Genomic DNA, 19,460 nt, shown 5'->3' with positions numbered 1-19,460 from the left:
GAACATGAATAACTTCTTCCTTAACATCTTGTAAAATAGAAATATTTGCCAGTGTTGCTGTTAGCTATTTGGTGGAGCAGCTAGAGAAGCGGTGTGTGCCGTGATACAGAAGATGCACTTGGCTACCAGCTAGCTATGTCAGTGGGGAAACAGATTAGGAACACATCAACAGTGTACAAGGAGTCAATAGTCTGAAAGTTCGGCAGTTGTTTTCCTATTCTTTTTAAGTATAGTTGTGACTACCTGTTCTGCTGTTTGGTAACCATTTTTTAATTACCTACTATAAGCCCTTTTAGGAGCAATGAGCTAAGAAAGAAAATGATGTTTAGCACAGAACTAAGTACTTTATTTTCATTTCTCCAGAAAATGGGTGGGTAGATAACTTGCAGAAAACCTTCAAAACTACAATTTCAGTCACAGTTATGAGCTAGCTGCAAATTCACAGATACTTTTATATATACAGTTGAAATTTATAGATGAAGCTAATATTGAATACAAAAAGTACTTCAATATGGTAATATAACAGGTTCATACAATTTTAATAGCTTGAATCTTTATAAAAATTAAAGTTAAAAGGTTAAAGCTCCTTTACAAATTTAGCCTTCTTAGAAGTAAGTCTTTTTAAAACTTAGTCCTCTAAAAGTTAGCTGTATACAAAACCAGTTGGAAATCCTTAATCAAGGATTAAAGTTCAATGAAAAGAACCCTGAGGCTGTATTTATAATATATATATATTTTAAACTGGGGTAGGCTCAGTGGGGAACGTTTGATGCACAAGCATGAGGACCTCAGTTCAAATCCCCAATACCCACATAAAAGCCAGGCATGACGTGTGTACCTACAAGGCCAGCATTAAGGGAAGAGACAGGTGGATCCAGGATCTTGCTGGTTCACTGAGATCCTGTATCAAGGGAACAAGTTGGAAATCAATAGAGAACGACACCAGACATCCTTCTCTGGCCTCTGCATGCACAAGGGCACGTGCACATGAGTATATCACATACCCACAACACACACACGCACACACACACACGTGAGAAAAGCTCCTGAAGAAACAGCTTTTGAAACCCAGCAATTGCCAATTTCATTACCAAATTTTGTTAAGACATTCAATGCAGCCCTCAAAAGCTAAGGAGAACTGAAAAAGAGCAGAAGATTTCGCCTTGAAATTCCGTATTTTCCTTTGGAGTTAACTGCAATAATTTCATCAAGAGTCTTTTCATTTTAACTGGATACATTTCTATTCTGTACAAGAAAGGAGTAAATATAAAAGGTATACAAGTGCTCAGGATCTAAATTTGGTTGAACATGTAAAATAATCATAAACAGAGCAGATACAATGACTCCCATTTATAATCCTAGTATCTAGGAGGTTGATACAAAAAGACTGATGCAAATTCAAGGCTGCCTGGGCTACACAATAATATCAAAGCTAGCCTAGGCTACAGAGTAAGATCCTGTCTTTTTTTTTTTTTTTTTTTTTTTTTTTTAATTTATGTGCATTGGTGTGGAGGTATCAGATCTTGGGGTTACAGACAGTTATGAGCTGCCATGTGGGTGCTGGGAATTGAACCCGGGTCCTTTGGAAGAGCAGGCAGTGCTCTTAACCACTGAGCCATCTCTCCAGCCCCAAGATCCTGTCTTAAAAAAGAAAACAGAACTGAAAGGAGCTACTTTACTTATCTACCAATACACTAAAAATAGTATTAATAGAAACACTCCCCCCCCAAATGTTAACTATTTGTAGATTCCCCTTTTCAGTCTTAAAAATGTTCCAGCTTAAGAGAAAAACAAACAAACAAATAAAAACGTATTTTTCCGGTATATAAGATGACCCCCAACTTTAACTTTTCCAGTTAAAATATAGTTTGTAGCCTGAGCCTGCTGCACAGGGTATGCCTTGGAAGAGGGGTAGTCTTATACAGCGAATATATTCCAAAGTCTATATTTTTACTGGAATAGTTAAAGTTAGGAGTCATCTTATATGCCAGAAAATATGGGTATATGGTTACCTACCTAAAGGTAAATGTCTAATTGTTTTGAAAAAAAGAAAAAAGCAAAGATAATGAGTTGATTTTACTGAATTGATATCCAGGGGAAATCTTTAAATCATACATAAGAAAATCTGAGCTCCGAGATGGGTGGTAGAAGTACACACCTTTGATCCCAGTACTTGGGAGGCAGAGGCACGTGGATCTCTGGGAGTTCAAGGCCAGCCTGGTCTACAGAGCTAGATCCAGGACAGCCAGGGCTACTCAGAGAAACCCTGTTTGAAAAAACAAAAGCAGGCAAAGAAGGAAGGAAGAAATTCTGAGCTCCATACTTCATTCACTAATTACTTCAAAACCATGTAAGAAAGAAGCAGTATCCTAAGCTGAGTAAAGTACATCCTGTGCTGGTTACTACACTAGTGTGATACAGGTAACAGAGAATAGAAAAGGCCATCCAAACTGCCAAGTCAGTCACTCATCACGCAAGATGGGTCAAGAATATTTTTATATGCCTCAGTAAAACAAGTTCTTGTCATTATTGCTAGACTATAAATCACTTTTTATATAGTAAAAAAAAAAGCACACATCATGAACACAGAGAAAATATGATAGAAATGACTAAAGTGATCATAGAGACTGGCTCTGGAAAATAGAATTATGAGCTTTTTTTTTTTTTTTTACATTCTCAATAGCACTGTATATTCTCTGAAGATCCTTTGAACAAGAATACTTATATAATGAGAATGAAACTAGTTTTTGATTGGGAAAAATAAAAATATCTAAAAATTTAATTGTATAAAATTGCACATGAACCTTTCTAGCAATGGAATGAAATTTTTAAAGGGAAACTTCTAGAACACAGTTGTCAACATAAAAAAATTTAATTTTATGGTAAGTTAAAAGTATTATTCTTTATAATTGTGACAAATATTCATAATTATAAGAGAATTTTCTTTTAAAGAGTGAAGTGCAAGTCAGGCATTGAGGCAGGCAGATCTCTGAGTTTGAGGCCAGCTTGGTCTACATTGAGAGTTCCAAGACAGGCAGGACTACATACAGACACATTGTCTCAAAAAATAAATAAATAAATAAATCGCTACTTACTACTACACAGTCTGAAAAACAACATATAGTTTTCAGTTTCTTTCTATAAGTGCACAGGAATGAGGCTGTACTCTATACAGGCATGGTTTTCCTCAAAGACTGGCACACCGTGTCAGTTCTTGCCAGAGAATATGGATAAAAACAAAAAATAAATGGTACCCAGACTATAAGGGGCCAAACTATCCCTATTCATAGAGGACAAGATCTCTTTATAAGCAAAGTACTAAAGAATCCATTAAAATGAATGAAGTTATCAAAGTTGTAAGATATAAAAATCAATAAGTAAAAGTGATTATATTTTATGCACTTGGAAGTAAATTTGGAATAAACTTAAGAAATCAATTCCATTCATACCAGCATAAAAAAGAATAGCATATTTAGGAGTAAATTTAACAAAAAAAAAAATGGTCTCTGAAAAACTATTAAGACACTATTGAGCAAAAATTTAAAAATATATAAATGAGAAAAGATCCTGTGTTCATGGCTTAGAAGGGTTAACACTGTGTAAGAAGGCAAAACTCTTCAAACTCATCTACAAAGTCAAGGCAGTTCCTTTGAGAAGCCCAGGCAATGTTCTGTAGAAACTAACAAACTGATCCTATTTAAAGTTCATACAGAGTTTCAATAAATTCAGAATAGCCAAAATATTCCTGAGTAAAAAAAAGCAAAGTTAGATGTCTAACACATCTCAATTTTAAAATTCACTAAAAAACAATTATTTCTCAGCTGGATATGGTGGTACATGTCCTTACTCCCAGCGCTCTGGAGGCAGAGACAGGTGAATCTCTGAGTTCGAGGCCAGCCTAGTCTACAGAGTCCCAAGACAGCCAGGGCTATACAGCAAAACTTTGTCTCAAAAAACAAACAAACAAACAAACAAAGAATTATTCCTCGAGCCGGGCGTGGTGGTGCACGCCTTTAATCCCAGCACTCGGGAGGCAGAGGCAGGTGGATCGCTGTGAGTTCGAGGCCAGCCTGGTCTACAAAGTGAGTCCAGGATGGCCAAGGCTACACAGAGAAACCCTGTCTCGAAAAACAAAAAAAAAAAAAAAAAAAAAAAAGAATTATTCCTCAAGACAACAATGAACTGTATATGTTTAGACAAATAGAGATTAATAGAAAAAAATCTCAATTCAGAATAAACTCAGCCATTTATGGGATGTTGAACCACAAGCAAATGATACCAAGAAGAAAAAAAAAAATTGGATCCTCCACATCTACATAAAAATTAACCCAAAGGAACAGTGGGGTAAGGGTGCCTAGGCCTAACAACCTAAATTCAATCCCTAGAATCCATATGGCAGAAAGAGAAAACTAACTCCCATAAGTTGTCTTTTGATAAACACACACACACACACACACACATAAATGTAAAGATAATTTTTTTTTAATTAGCTAAAAATGCATCAATCAAGGAACCATATAAAACTGAAACTCTTAAAGAAAAAAACATACTCAGGAGTCAGAACCAGAGGGTCCCTGTGAGTTTGAGGCCAGCTGTCTACACAATGAGTTCCACATCAGCCATTGTTATACAGTAAGACCTGTCTTTAAAGAATTTGTACTGGAGATAAATCTTTATAATCTCCGGTGTGGCACAGGAGTCTTAAACTCCAAAAGTATAAGCAGAAAAGGGATGGTGGCACACACTGTAACGGTAACCTAGCCCTTAGCAGCTAAAGGCAGGAGGATCAGAGGGTCAGGAGTTCAAGGTCATTCTCAGCATAAAACAAGTTCAAAACCTGCTGGGTTGCATGACTTTTTGTCTCTAAAAAAGAACAAGAAAGTGACTAATGTCCACATTTGGGATGCTGAGGCAGGAGGAGGATGATTTTGATGTTTTTATTCCCAATCTCAAACAATGCCCCAATTATTTTTTCCAGACCATCTCAAAACAGTAGAGTTTGTGCAGTTTTTATTATAGGGATTTGGGGGGAAGGCCTACAAGAAAAGACTCTTAATTACTTTAGTCTAGGAATACTAATACTACCAAAATTCAAATGTTAAAGGAAAAAATGAATCATGAAAAGCAGTGGGGATATAAAAGAGAAAACTTGCCAAGCACAAAGACAAACCAGCACATTTCAAACAAGTATGGCTCAAACCAGTTTTAAACTGTTCTACAGTACCAGATGGCCCAGAAGCCACCCACAAGGCCATGCGTAGAGTATGCGGGGTGGATGGGTGGGGGTGGCAGAATGCAGAGAACAGACTAAGAACAGACAAGATGCAAACTACAACAATTTAGTCTTCCTCACACTCACATTTAATGGCAATTTCCAATGATAATTAAACTCTAATAAACTATAAATGGCCTTTGTAACCAAAATAAATATGCTTATTTGCTTTAACTTAAATCCTTCCAATCAGACTGGATATGGTGGTGCAGGCCTATACATTCTGGAGGTAAGAAGGTCAAGATTTCACATCCAGCCTGGTCTTTATAGCTGAAAAACTATAGACATGACAACCTTTTTACTACTTTTCTATGTTTCAATTTTCTTTCACAAGTAAAGTAGTTGGTTATGGTGATATTCTCTCTCTCTCTCTCTCTCTCTCTCTCTCTCTCTCTCTCTCTCTCTGCTCTGTTCCTCAACCTCCCTAATGCTGTGACCCTTCAATACAGTTCCTTGAGCTGTGGTGGCCCCCCAATCGTAACATTCTTTCACTGCTGCTTCATAACTGTAATTCTGCTACTGTTATGAATCTTACTGTAAATATCTGATATTCGTCCTCCACAACAGGGTTGAAACCCACACAGTGAGACCTGCTGCTCTTCTTCTCACTCACCAGTCCATTTAGCAGTCATGGCGTGCCTAAGGCATCTCAACAGTTTACTTCTACTGCACAAAGAAACAGCTGAGCTGGAGATTAAACAGTGCCCAAGACCACGGAGCTGTTCAGGAGCAGAGTAGAAATAGTCTATATTATTCTGTCTCTGCTTCTGAGTGTGACGGCACACACCTTTAATCTCAGCGCTCAGGAGGCAGGGCGGACTGATCTCTTGAGTTCAAGGCTGCCCTAGTCTACTTACTCAGATGCAGCCTAAAAAAAAATTTTTTTTTTAAAGCCTACATTTGGGGCAGAGAGACAGCTCAGCAGTTAAGAGCACTCGTTGCTTTTACAGGGGACCCAGCTTCTGTTTCCAACACCCACACGGTGGTTTACAAGCACCTATAACTTCAGTTCTAAGGAATCTGATGCCCTCATCTGACCTCCATGACCACAGAACACACATAGCACACATATGTACATGTAAGGCAGCAAAACCACTGAGACATATAATGTTTTCTTTTTTCTTTTCTTTTCTTTTTTTTTGGTTTGTTTTTTTAAGACAGGGTTTCTCTGTGTATCCTTGACTATCCTATACTGACTTTGTAGACCAGGCTGGCCTCAAACTCACTGCAATCTGCCTGCCTCTGCTTCTCAAGAGCTGGGATTAAAGGCATGCGCCACCACGCCTGGCTTGTTTCTTAAATATATATTTAGGATTGGAGATAAAGTTCAATGGTGCAACCCTTACCTAGCACACGTTAAGACCTTGGGGTCAGTATCTAGCAATGAACGAAAAATAAAAACCCTAAGTGGCAAAATCTCTGAAAGAAAGGCTATGAGTTTTTGTTTTTGTTTTTCAAGACAGGGTTTTCCTGTGTAGCCCTGGCTGTCCCAGAATTTTCTCTATAGATTAGGCTGGCGTCAAACTCACAGAGATCTGCCTGTGAGGTCTCTGCCTCCCAAGTGCTGGGATCAAAGGTCTGCGCCACCACTGCCCAGCAAAAGGCTATAAATTTTAAACACACAACACTTAAACAGTATAATAATAATAATAATAATAATAATAATAATAATAATAATAATAATTCAAACCTTCCCCATAATTAATGAAATGACAAATTGAAATGGTGAAATCTAATTTTTATAACAAACTAACATTGATCAAAAATATACTAATATATCTAATGATCTAATATACTATATTGATAAAGCTATGAAAGAAATATATATTATTTATTTATACTATTTGACCTAATAATTACAGCCACCAAAAACTAAGCCATGTAGCACCAGGCACAAGAACTTGTAAATATTTGTTGCAGTGCTACTAACAATGAAAGACCATAAACAACAGAAATGCCCATCATTAGGTTGACTAAGTTAATTAAACTGAGAATATTCACACACAGGATACCCTGAAATGTTTTAAATACTAAAGGCATGATGTACACTAAAGAAATTCCTATATCAGATAAACTAAAATTAATAATGAAGTTTTTAAAAGAGCAGCTTATCGAAGTAAAAAATTTTAAGTACAGTGAGAGAGAGAGAGAGAGAGAGAGAGAGAGAGAGAGAGAGAGAGAGAGAGAAAGATCATTATAAAAAATAAACATGAACAGCCAGGTGTGATGGCGCACACCTTTAATCTCAGCATTCAGGAGGCAGAGGCGCAGGCAGATTCTGGGAGTCCGAGGCCAGCCTGTCCTACAAAGTGCGTCCAGGACAGCCAAGCCTACAAACTGTGTCTCAAAAAACAGCTACACAACATGGGATAAATAAGGCCCTGCAGGAGGATGGGGAGAGACAGGAAAGAAATCTAACTGTGGATGCTTGGAGCACAGTTTTACATTGTTATTGATGTCAGTTTAAGTTAATTTTTATAAAAATGCTAAAACAGAGCTAGAAAGATGGCTCAGCAGTTAAGAGCACTGGCTGCTCTTCCACATGGTGGCTCACAACCATCTATAATGTGATCTGATTCCCTCTTCTGGCCTGCAAGTGTACATGCAGACAGAGCACTGTATACATAAATAGATCTTTTTTTTTAAGTGCTAAATCAGTTGCTAACAGAAGGAATACATGTAACTGTTAAGTGAGTTAATTAAAAGCTATAATTAATAAAATCTTAAGTGTTTTCTCTTCCAGTCTTTTTCCTTTATACATTTAACTGAGATCAATTTTCTGAATTCAATTTTTCCATTTATGTATTCAAATTATAAAATCCTTCAGACCATTTAAAGATCCTAATAATTAAGATAACATTTTAATTTTAAAAAATATTATTGTATGAGACTGTATCAGCATATATGCCATTAGCACAAATGTGGAATTCAGAACACAATGTTACAGAAATCAGTTCTCTCCTTCCATCATGTGGGTCCTGAAAATCAAATTCAAGATAATCAGGCTTGGCAGCAAATGCTTTTATCTACACTGAACCTTCATACTGGCTCCTAAAGAAAATTTTTAATGAAGGCACATTTTGCCAGTGAGAATTCAATGCTTTAAAATGAAATTCTATCATATGGGTTTGTCTAATTAACATTTCCTTTTATTAATTTGTACCAATTCTGAAAATTAACTAGTATCTCTATGAAACTATTTTTCTTGTTTCCAGAGTTACGATTTTATTAAACACAAAACTCACAAAGAAGCTTTTATATTTCTTTGAAACGCAAGTAAAATGCCCTAATGAACATTTAAAATGAGGCAACTGGAGACAGTATATGAGCCTGCTACTAACATTAGCTTGTAAACAAATGAAAATAAAGGAATGCACTCTTAATTATTCCTGGGAGACTACTGAACAAACCCAACTGTGCCTAATTAATTTTAACTAAAGCAATCCTTCCCAAGTTCTGAACATTCCGAACGATTTTAAGAATGACTAGATGTCTCTCGAGTAAGCAGAGGTTTCCTGAATGTACTAGGAAAACATCCTTAGTGCTCCTTTCCCATAACAGAGTCTCAAATCTGTCATGTTCAGTAAAATATTCCTTTTCTGGTCATGAAAACAGGTTATGATTTTAAAACAGTACCCTGTATTTATTGTCATAATTGTTAAATTGAAGCAATAAATTGATATGTTTCCTAGTACATGTAGTGGTTTTGTTGCCAGCTCCACATTGGTTTTTTTGGGTTTTGGTTTTGCTTATTTGGTTTTTCAAAACAGGGTTTCTCTGTGTAGCCTTGGCTGTTCTGAAACTCACTTTGCAGACCAGGCTGGCCCCGAACTCACAGCGATCTGCCTGCCTCTGCCTCCTGAGTGCTGGGATTAAAGGCGTGTGACACCATGCCAGGCTTTGGTGTTTATTTTTAATTTCACTAAAAAAACCAATGTGGCCGGGTGTGGTGGCTCAAGCTTTTAATCTCAGCAGGCAGAGGCAGGTGGATGGCTATGAGTTGGAGGCTGACCTGGTCTACAAAGCGAGTCCAAGACAGCCAAGGCTTAACAGTGAAACCCTGTCTTGAAAAACCAAAACAAAAAAACAAAACAAAACAAAACAAAAAAATCAAAATGGCACATACCTATAAAATCAACACATAGAAGACACAAGAATTCCAAAACACCTTGGAGTAGAGAGACTAACTCTCAAAATAAATAAATAAATAAATAACAGAGACTGACATTATGAAAGATTTTTCCCTCCAATTTCCAAACTTTCTGTAACAAAAATTATATCATTCTTAAAATTAAAAAACAACAACAACAACAAAAACTATATATCCCAGAATTCTAAAAGCTGAAGCAGGAAGACTGCAAACTCCAGGTCAGTCTAGAAAATACAAGGAAACCTTGTCTCAAATAAGCACAGCATTCATATACTACTTACTGCATTTGAGATTTTTGTTGTTTATCTGTGGTTTGAGTTTTGTTTAAGACAGGGTTTTTCATATAACCCAGACTAACTATAAACTTGCTAAATTAACCAAGAATGACCTGAAATCATGATCATCTTTCTGCCACTACACTCAACACTGAAAATTACAGACCAGACGTACACCAACACACTTAGCCTTTGTTTTGTTTCCTTTTCTTCCTCCACCGTTTTTTTGTTTTGTTTTGTTTTGTTTTTCAAGACAGGGTTTCTCTGTGTATCCTTGGCTGGCTGTCCTGGACTCACTTTGTAGACCAGACTGGCCTTGAACTCACAGAGATCCGCCAGCCTCTAGCTCCCCAAGTGGTAAGATTATAGTAGTTGGCCACCCTGCCTGGTTTGTTTCATTTTTTTTTCCAAGTATAAACTGTTTTATTAGTCAACTGGAAAGCTAGACAGTCCTCCAGTCCAGGAAGGCATAATTGAATCCTCTTCCTCATCATCACCAGCGCCAGCACCGCCCTGGCCTTTCTTGGCATTCTTCCTCCTCACCGGGCCTGGGCGGCCCCCACCATAAGGAGAACGGAGGGAGGAGTCAGTGTGCTTCCGGGAGTCCAGCCGAGCAACGAAGGATGGGATGCTCCTCACCGGCTTGCGAATGTTGCCGGATAAACACACCGGCATGGTGTATAGACTTGACCAGGCCCAGCTTAAAGACCTGGATTTGCAGCCGCCTCTCCAAGAAATCCTCAATCTTTAGGCCCAGAATGTAATCCAGCTTCATTTTGCCCTCATCCAGCACCCTAATATGAACAAGATGCCTCAGCAGAGCATTGCCTTCAAGAAGACGCCGTGGGTCCTTGTCATCCAGCGTCAGCAACTCCCGGGTAGCCTTCCATGTCTTGGCCAGTGTAAATTTAACCCTCCACACCTCACGTTTGTTCTGGAGCCCACATTCTCTGATCAACTTCAGTTCCTGCAATTTCTCGAAGAGTCTCTGTGGGGTCCCACAGGTTTTGAGACAAACCCAACTTCTGGCAACTAGGATGTTAGCTCCTCTAGGCCTGTTGTGCCTACAAACTCATACCGGTGACAAAGAGGCTTTTTCATTTTTTTTAAAGATAGGGTCTTACTATGCTTCTAAGCCTGGCCTAGAACTCAAATACATGACTCCCCAGTCTTAGGCTGGTAGAGTACTTATTGTTTGGGGGGTCATACAGTAGGTTCTTGGTTGGTTTGTTGGTTTGTTTGGTTTTTGGTTGGTTGGTTGGTTGGTTGGTTTTTCGAGACAGGGTTTCTCTGTGTAGCCTTGGCTGTCCTACACTCACTTTGTAGATCAGGCTGACCTTGAACTCACAGCCATCCGCCTGTCTCTGCCTCCCAGGTACTAGGACTAAAGGCGTACACCACCTTTATAAATCCCAGTACCCAGAAGGCAGAGACAGAAGGAGGCCATCTAAGTCTATATAGTAAGCTCAGGGCCAGCCCTGAAGGCCACCCTGGTCTACAAAGTAAGCGCAGGGCCAGCCCGTACTTCACAGTAAGAACCTGTCAAGAGGTTTGCTTGTCAAACAATCACACAAAGAAACAACAAAAAGTGGACCATGGGCTTAGATCAGCAGTAGAATACAGGACCCAACATGCACACAAAGCTCTACACACCCTAAAAAAAAAAATCTTTAAATATTAAGCTAAGAAAACATCTGTTCAAACTGAACTGGTCAAGTATTTAAGATATGCATCATACTGTAGTTGATAAAATAAAAAGTTCATAATACACCTACAGCTAATCAAGGTACGGACAAAGGCACTGAAGGTCTTGGGGCCAAAGCTTCCTTCTTCTATAGACTACCAGACCGGGCATCTTTACTCTCAACACCCAGGAGGCAGAAACAGACAGATCTCTGTGAGTCTGAGGCCAGTCCCGTATACAAGCAAATTCCAGACCAGCAAGAGCTTTGTAGGGAGATCCTGTCTCAAAAAAGAAAAAAGAGAAGAAGGAAACTTACTACCCAACTAAAACAATAAAGCATATGTTGAAAAACAAAGCGAATTTTTAAAAGACATGCATTGGACATGCTATTACATGTAGTACACAAGAAAGTACAGTGAAACAGCTTTTAGTTTATTCATCTTAGTAACAGCCTTAGATCTCAGGCAGGAATTGTGGTGTGTGCCTCTTATTTCAGCCTCGGGAAGGCTGAGGCAATGAAGATCTAGAGCTCATTGGTATGGAGTCCCAGTCAGGGGCAAATTAACAACAAGCACACGCACTCACAGACAACAAAAACTTACATAAATTACCTCTCCCATTTGTAAAATGAATTATTAAACTAACTGAAGTACTACTTGTCCTAAATAGTAAAAAAAACAAAAGGAGCTAGCTATGAGTAGTTATCAGTAGGGATATAGACAGTTGAAAAAAGATTGTTTTCTTTTGTTTTTTGAGACAGCATCTTTGTGTATCCTTGGCTAGGCTATCTTGAAACTAACTATGTAGACCCGGCTGGCCCCAAACTCAAGAGTTCTGCTTGCCTGTGTTTCTGCCTCCAGGGTGCTTTTAAGGCAGACAAAAGTTTAAAAAGAAGTTATGCTTGGGTAGTTTAATGTCAGCTTGACACAAGCTACAGAAGAGGCAACCTAAAATGAGAAAATGCCTCCATAAGCCTGGCTGCAGACAAGCCTGTAAGCTATTTTCTTAATGAGTGATTGCTGGGGAAGGGAACTAGTCCACTGTGGGTGGGGTCGCCCTTCGGCCTGGGTTCTATGTAAGCCAGTAAGCAGCACTCCTCCATGGCCTCAGTATTTCCTGAGTAAGACAGAATTTACTAGGCCAAGCACACCGTTTCCCCAGCATTCTGGAGGCTGAAGCAGACTGATTTCTGTTGAGCCCAGGCCAGCCAAGGCTGCATGGTGAGAGTTAATGAGGAAACAGCCAGTGGTACAGTGGTTGCCTAGCATTCCAAGGCTCTGGACTTGATACAAAGTACTCTTAAACAAAAAGAAAGAAAAGAGAACAAAGTATTCAAAAACAAAAAGAAAAAATGGTATTTTGTCTTTTCTATAATCTATCAAAAAAGCAAGAATACCATTTTTCTCATTCAAATCTTTCCCATTATTTTTCCTAAAAAAAATTTAAAATTTCAGCCAAGGCGGTGGTGACTCAGGCCTTTAATCTTAGCACTCAGGAGGCAGAGGCAGAAGGATCTATAATTTTGAGGCCAGCCTGGTCTACAGAGTTGAGTTCCATGAGGAATACAAAGAATTCCCCTCTCAAAAATAAAAATTAAGTTTCATATGTGTAACTGTATTTACATCACTTCCCCCACCTTTCTTCCATCCAGCCTCTCCATGTTCAGTTCCTCCCCTCAAATTCATGGTCTCTTTTCTTTTATTGTTTCACACACACACACACACACACACACACACACACACACACGTGAATACAACCTGCTGCGTTCATTTAGTGCAGTACATAAACATGGTTTGGGGGCTGATGACTTGACAGTAGATAACCAGTTAGGTGGCTCATCCCTGGGAAAGGCTAATTCTCCCCCTCAGCACTCCTCATTAACTGCCTACAGCTGCTCTTCATCTAGGAGTGGGGCTTGTTTTTCTGCTTTATTTTGTTTTTTCAGATAGATGATCTCTGTAGCCCAGGCTGACTTGCACCTTACTTTGTTGCCATTCTGGCCTCAAATTCATTGTATTTGATTTCTGTCTCAGATTCCCACATGCTGGGATTAGCCTGAGCCATCACGTAAGATTTGAATTTTACTTATCAACTGAGCAGAATCCCAGCACTCAGGAAGACAAAGGTAACACAGAAGAATCCTGTCTTTAAAACAATAACAAATTTGAAAGGAGAAACAGGGCTGTGCAACACTAAGGTGAGAAAATCAACACATCATCAGGTATGATTTACAAAACACTAGAAAAGTATTTAATCATATTCAAACTCACCTATTAAAATTTAAGCTCTACATCTTTAAGCTTTAAAATTACTATTTTGTTCATACTGTATTCTAAGTGGCTAGATTAATTCTTGGAACACAGTAAATGCTCAACAGTATTTGTTGGGTTATACACACACACACACACACACACACACACACACACACACACTTCCACTCCACCTCACCCCTACACCCCCGCCCCGAGACAGGGTTTCTCTGTGTAGCCTTGGCTGTCCTGGACTCACTTTGTACACCAGGCTGGCCTCAAACTCACCGGGATCCACCTGCCTCTGCCTCCCGTGTACTGGGATTAAAGGTGTGCACCACAATGCCTGGCAGGTAATATTTTTTTAAGATTCATTTATTTGTATTTTATGTATGTGATTGTTTTGCCTGTCGGTATATCTGCACCTCTTGAGTGCAGTGCCTGGAGAGGCCAGAGATGGGGTTGGAGCCCCTGGGGCTGGATTTGCAGATGGCTGCTACCTACCAAACAGGTGCTGGGAATTGACCAGGTTTTCCTGGAAGAGCAGCCAGTGCTTTTAACCACTGCGGATCTATTTTTAAGGCTAAGAAAGCAGAGACCTGGAGATTTCACTCAATGCTGTATCTATTGGCACAGCTGAAAATGGCACTCATAATCTAATACTGTACCCTCGCTAGAAAATGAAACTTAATTTAATCTTGGGTAAGTAAAGGATTGTTTGGCAGGCATTCAAAACGGGAAGGGAAGCATACACTAAAGCATTTTTCACATTCTTCTCCAATTTGTTATTTTTGTTTAAGTGATAAAGGCCAAAAAGCTAAAAAGATAACCCGAAAGCAGTGTGCTACATCTAATATCTAAAAAAAAAAAATGTTTGCAGAAGCCAGGCATAGCAGTGCATGCCTTTAATCCTAGTACCTGGGAGCCTGCGGTAAACTGATCTCTGTTGAGTCCAGACCAGTGTGATCTACATAGGGAGTTCCAGGACAGCCAGAGCTAGAGACTCTGTCTCAAAAACAAAAATTTGTTTGCACACACACTTACTGAATGAGTGAATGAATGAATGTTGAACTAATCTACTCCAAACTGACCACTACCCGAGGCAGAATCTAGCATCGGGTTAATCTTCATAACTATCAAAGAGCCCTTTAACAGTTTTGGCACAGACACGAGAGTTAGCAAATAAACAAAGGGAAAGAGATGAATTGTAAGATGTCCTTTGCTGGGACCAGTAGCACACATGCATAATCCCAGCTTCCTGGGAGACTGAGCCAGAAGGATCACTAAAGTCTAAGAACCTGAACCAGAATGGGCGACATAGCCATACACTCTCTACCCTCCACAAGTCTCCACCCTGAAGGATCTCTCACTTGAGTACACCTATCTAACTCTGCGTGTTAGAAAAACAGAAAAGAGAAACAGAAGGTAACATAAATAGATCAATAATGGATGTGAAACCAGGCTACACTATTATCTGACTTAGTTCAAGCAGTTAAAAAATTTTTTTTGAACAGAAAATTTGAGGAACTGAGGAAATGGCTCAGTAGGTAAAAACACGATGTAAGCATGAGGAGCAGAGTTCAATCCCCGGTACCCACATAAAAACACGGCATGGCTGAGCACGCCTGTAAGCCCAGCCTTGGAGAGCAGAGACAAGCAGATCTCCAGAGCACGCGGGCTAGCTGGTCCTCACAGGAATGGCAAGCTCTCATTCACTGAAACCTGCCTCAAGGCTGCAAGGCAGAAAGTGATACAGGAAGCTACCCGACATCCTCGTCTGGTCTCTTCATGCACTCTAACAGACATGTGCACCTGCTCACTCACATGCCTGCACCACATATATACAACACGCACGCGTGCACATGCGCGCGCGCACACACACACCCCATTGCCCTGGCTTAACTAGTACTTGCTATGTAGCTCACACTAGTCTTAAACCATCAGCATTCCACCTGCTCCCAGCCTCGCAATTGCTGGCATTACAGGTATGTGCCACCTGACCCAATTAATTTAGCTTCAAAAATTAAATATACCAGAGATAGGTATAACTATGAATTTAAGGCCTGCCTGGTCTAAGGAGTTCCAGGCAGCCAAGGCTACACAGCATGACTGTCTCAAAATGTGCACACGCGTTCACACACACACACACACACACACACACACACACACACATACACGTAAAAGCCAGGGTCTGGAGAGTCAGCTCAGCTCAAGTTAACAGGACTTGTGGCTCTTGCAGACTTGTGGCTCTTGCAGACTTGTGGCTCTTGCAGAGAACCCAGGTCCAGTTCCCAGTACTCACATAGAGGTTTGTAACCATCCATAACTCTAGTTGCAGGGAATCTGACACCCTCTTCTAACTTCTATGGGCACCAGACATGCATGTGGTATACATATATACACACAGGCAAAACACTCATATACAATTAATCAGTTAATTAATAACTGTATCTAAGAACCACAAATTTACTAAGTTTTGAAGGAAGAAACACATTAGCAAATATTTAAAAACTGAAGGGTTTTTTTTCTGTGCCTTTAGACTATAATCTCCCTGCATCTTGGTATTTTACTATCAGAATATTCTAATTTGGCTTATTTGAATTATCAATTTAAGTTTAAACATGAGATACTAAAGGATAACTCCCCTTATTGATTCAGCACTTCCTCTGGATACATGTTAACACCTAAATATATAACCACAAAAACATATGTAAATTATGAAAGTGACTATGAAACTGAGAGCCTGAAGCAAATTTCCAGAGATGAATGATAGTAAACAGAAACTAAAAACACAGTATGATCCAAGGAGAAAATAAAGTACAACCAAGAAGCGATTCTACAGAAGTCTTCAAGGGAACAAAATCTTTAAGAGGGGGAAAAAACTGCAAGAATTGGCCGAAAGAGTCAGAATACAAGAGCCTGCCAACAGAGATCATGTTTAAGGACGGTCACTAACTAGACTCAGAAAGTCAACACCCAAAAGTCAATGTTTCCATTCCTCGCATTTGACTTTCAGAAGGACCCTTCATGACCAAGAACAAGGCCGGTTAAAGGCTCCATCTTCACAGTTCTTCTCTGTTATCTGCTAGTCAAAACACAACGACCCACAGGAAATAAATTTCAAAGTGTAAAGTGAAGTTTATGAGGCTATTCCTGCAGGCTGAAACTCTTTTACCCGAGGGGGTGGGTGGGTGGGTGGGTGTGTGTGTGTGTGTGTGTGTACACACATATAATGCGCACACACATGTATAGTTATGTATAAAACCCCTTTGCTGGAGACGTGACTCAGTTAGTAGGGGGCCTGGGTTTGATCCCTGACAATAAACTTCGTCTAGTGGTACAGTCCACAATCCCAGCACTTGGGAAATGGGGACAGAAACGATCCAAAGTTCAAGGCCATTCCTGACTACAAGGCCAGCCTGGTTTACAAGACCCTGTCTCAAAATAATTAATAAAATGTCCGTCCTGGTTCCTGGGGAAAATACATTTCTCTCAATCCCAAAGTGCTAGGAAAGAAACACCTCACACAACCCAGAAAGAATCTACTGCCCAAACAAGCCCTACCTTAGGGTAATGCCTTAGCTTAAATTAAAGTACAGGCAAATAAATGTAGGCCAAGGAGACAAGGCAGGCTGTAAAAGGCTGAGGTGGGCTCAGGCCATGGTGTACACAGCCACCAGCTCTGGGGAGGACAAACTTCTGCAGAGTCAAGAAGGAAGGGACTGGCAGGTGTGTGGTACCTCATCCTAGTGGCTTTCGTGGGGTGACTACACTTGGTTTTACAGAAACAGAGAATTGGGGTTTCCTGGGTGAAGGATGTTTAGAGGCTTCCTGCGAAACTCGACGACAGGGCTCTGAAGGAAGAGAAAATGTAATTTTTTTTATTTTTTAATTTTTTTTTTAAAGATAGAGAGCCCTGGAGAACGGCGTTTGGTAGGGATCTTCCCCAGGGCAAAGTTATCACCGGGTGGTTCCCAGCACCGAGGCGGACAGAGGCGCCCCACCTGCTGAAGGCTGGCGCTGTTACGGGGCTAAGACGGCGACCGGAGACTGCCCGTCGCGGGTGGGACAGTCTGCGCGGGGATCCGGGCAAAAGTTAACCTGCCCGGGAGGGAAAGGAGGGAGTAGGGCTAGTGCCAGCGCAGGATGCGACTTCAGGCTCACTGGAGGTAACTGGGAAGGGGGGGGGGGGGGGGGACTCCGGCCGGAGCGGACCCTGCGCCGCCAAAGTCGAGCCTCGCACCAGCCGCGGGCGCTGTCGCCCCGCGCGAGCCCTCCGGGAGCTCACCTGGCCGCCGTCAGGCCCGCAGCAGAAACTTCCCGAGCTGGTGAGCGCTGACGGGACCGGGGGCGGCGGCCGGGTGGGAGCCGCGCGGGGCGGAGCCGACAGCCCGGCGAGCCGGGGCGGGGGCGCGGCGGCCACCGCTCGGGGCTCCGGCTCGGGATGGCGCCCCGCCGTCCTCGCACGCGCTCCCGCCGTGCCGCCCGAGGGCAGCCGCCGCGCCAGCGCCCCAGAGCCGGGAGGGGGGAGGGCCGGGGAAGCCCAGCGGGCCCAGCCGGGCCGGCCGGCGGGCGGCGTTACCTGTGTCAGGGAGAGCTGGGCTGCCGCAGCCATGGTGTTTCCATCATGCACGGGAGGAGAAGGAAGGACGGGCGGACGGGCGGACGGGGGGCCCCCGGGGCGGGAAGGAGGCGGAGGGACAGGCCGTAGGCGAGGCCAGCGGCCGGGCGGCTCCCCGAACTTCGACAACTTCCCTCCTCACGCCGCCCCGCCCCGCCCAGCTCCGCCCCGCCCCGTCGGCTCCACAGGCCGGGCGGCGCGCAAAGCCCGGCGCGGGAGTCTGAGCCGGGGAACCAGGCCCTGACCCCGGCTGCCCTGGAAAACCCGGTGCGGATGAGATACTGGGGCGGACGGGCGGTGGAGGAGGCGCCAGGGAGACCTGAGAAGTTTAGGCAGGACAGGGATCTTCTTTCTGGGCTGCTGTTTCTGAAAAGTGCGCGCGGGGGGAGGGGGAAGATACGGGATGGGGGAGGTGAGTGGACGTGGGGCGGGGGGGATGGGAAATATACCCACGTCCTGGCGGGTTGTGGGAACTGAAAGGGAATGGTACTAAGTAATGATAGTAATGGTTTAATAATAATAATATTAAATAATACTGACTTATATGTGATTCGCTCTGCACTAAATGCTCTATTTTTGGGGTTTTGTTTGTTTTTTGAGACATAGTCTCTCTATATAGCCTTGGCTGTCCTGAAGTTCACTATATAGACCAGGCTGGCCTCAAACTCACAAAGATCCACTTGCCTCTGCCTCCAGAGTGCTAGGGTTAAAGGGGTGCACCCCCCCCAGGCCTGAATCCTTTTTTTTTTTTTTTTTTAACTGCATGAAACCTCTTACCTGAAGTCAAACAGCTAACTAGAAAGCCAAGTTACAGTTTAACTCATAAACTTTTCCACCTGCTCTGAAGACGTGTAAGTCCTTTCCTCTAAAGCCAAAATCTTGGGAGCAAGAAGGGACTAACTACACTCCTCGCCTGCTCCCTGTCCCACCTAGACTGTTTTTTAAAAAGCAGGTGTGGGGCCACAGTGTGGTTCAGTGATACAGTGTGTGCACAAAGCCCTGGGTCCTATCTCAACTTCTTTCTCCACACAAGAGTCACCTCCTGGCAAAGTATCTTCTCCCCCAACCAGTGTCCACAGTCTTTTGTTAACCTCTCCCCACAGGGGGGAGTCAACAACCCCCTAATGACTTGCTTACATAGTCTACCCAGCCACCAAGAGCTCCTCAATGACAAGAACTTCTTGATACATTTGTGTGTATTTTTAACAG

The 19,460-nt window shown here is 41.8% G+C and overlaps 1 protein-coding gene and 1 pseudogene across 1 annotated transcript in view; both read right to left on the bottom strand.

Annotated features, from left to right (window-relative positions):
* The window catches only part of Eps15 (epidermal growth factor receptor pathway substrate 15), a 104,649-nt gene extending 86,336 nt beyond the window's left edge, over positions 1–18,313 (bottom strand). Inside the window, exon 1 of the mRNA XM_051171955.1 lies at positions 18,213–18,313. Within this exon, the coding sequence (XP_051027912.1) occupies positions 18,213–18,245 (33 nt within the window). The 5' untranslated portion in view covers positions 18,246–18,313. The remainder of the gene's footprint in view (positions 1–18,212) is intronic.
* On the bottom strand, positions 10,124–13,445 carry LOC127211517 (40S ribosomal protein S9-like; annotated as a pseudogene).
* Positions 18,314–19,460: the final 1,147 nt, after the last annotated feature.

Source organism: Acomys russatus, chromosome 29 (assembly GCF_903995435.1).
Source record: "Acomys russatus chromosome 29, mAcoRus1.1, whole genome shotgun sequence".
NCBI lineage: Eukaryota > Metazoa > Chordata > Mammalia > Rodentia > Muridae > Acomys > Acomys russatus.
This window is presented reverse-complemented; position numbering and strand designations above follow the sequence as displayed.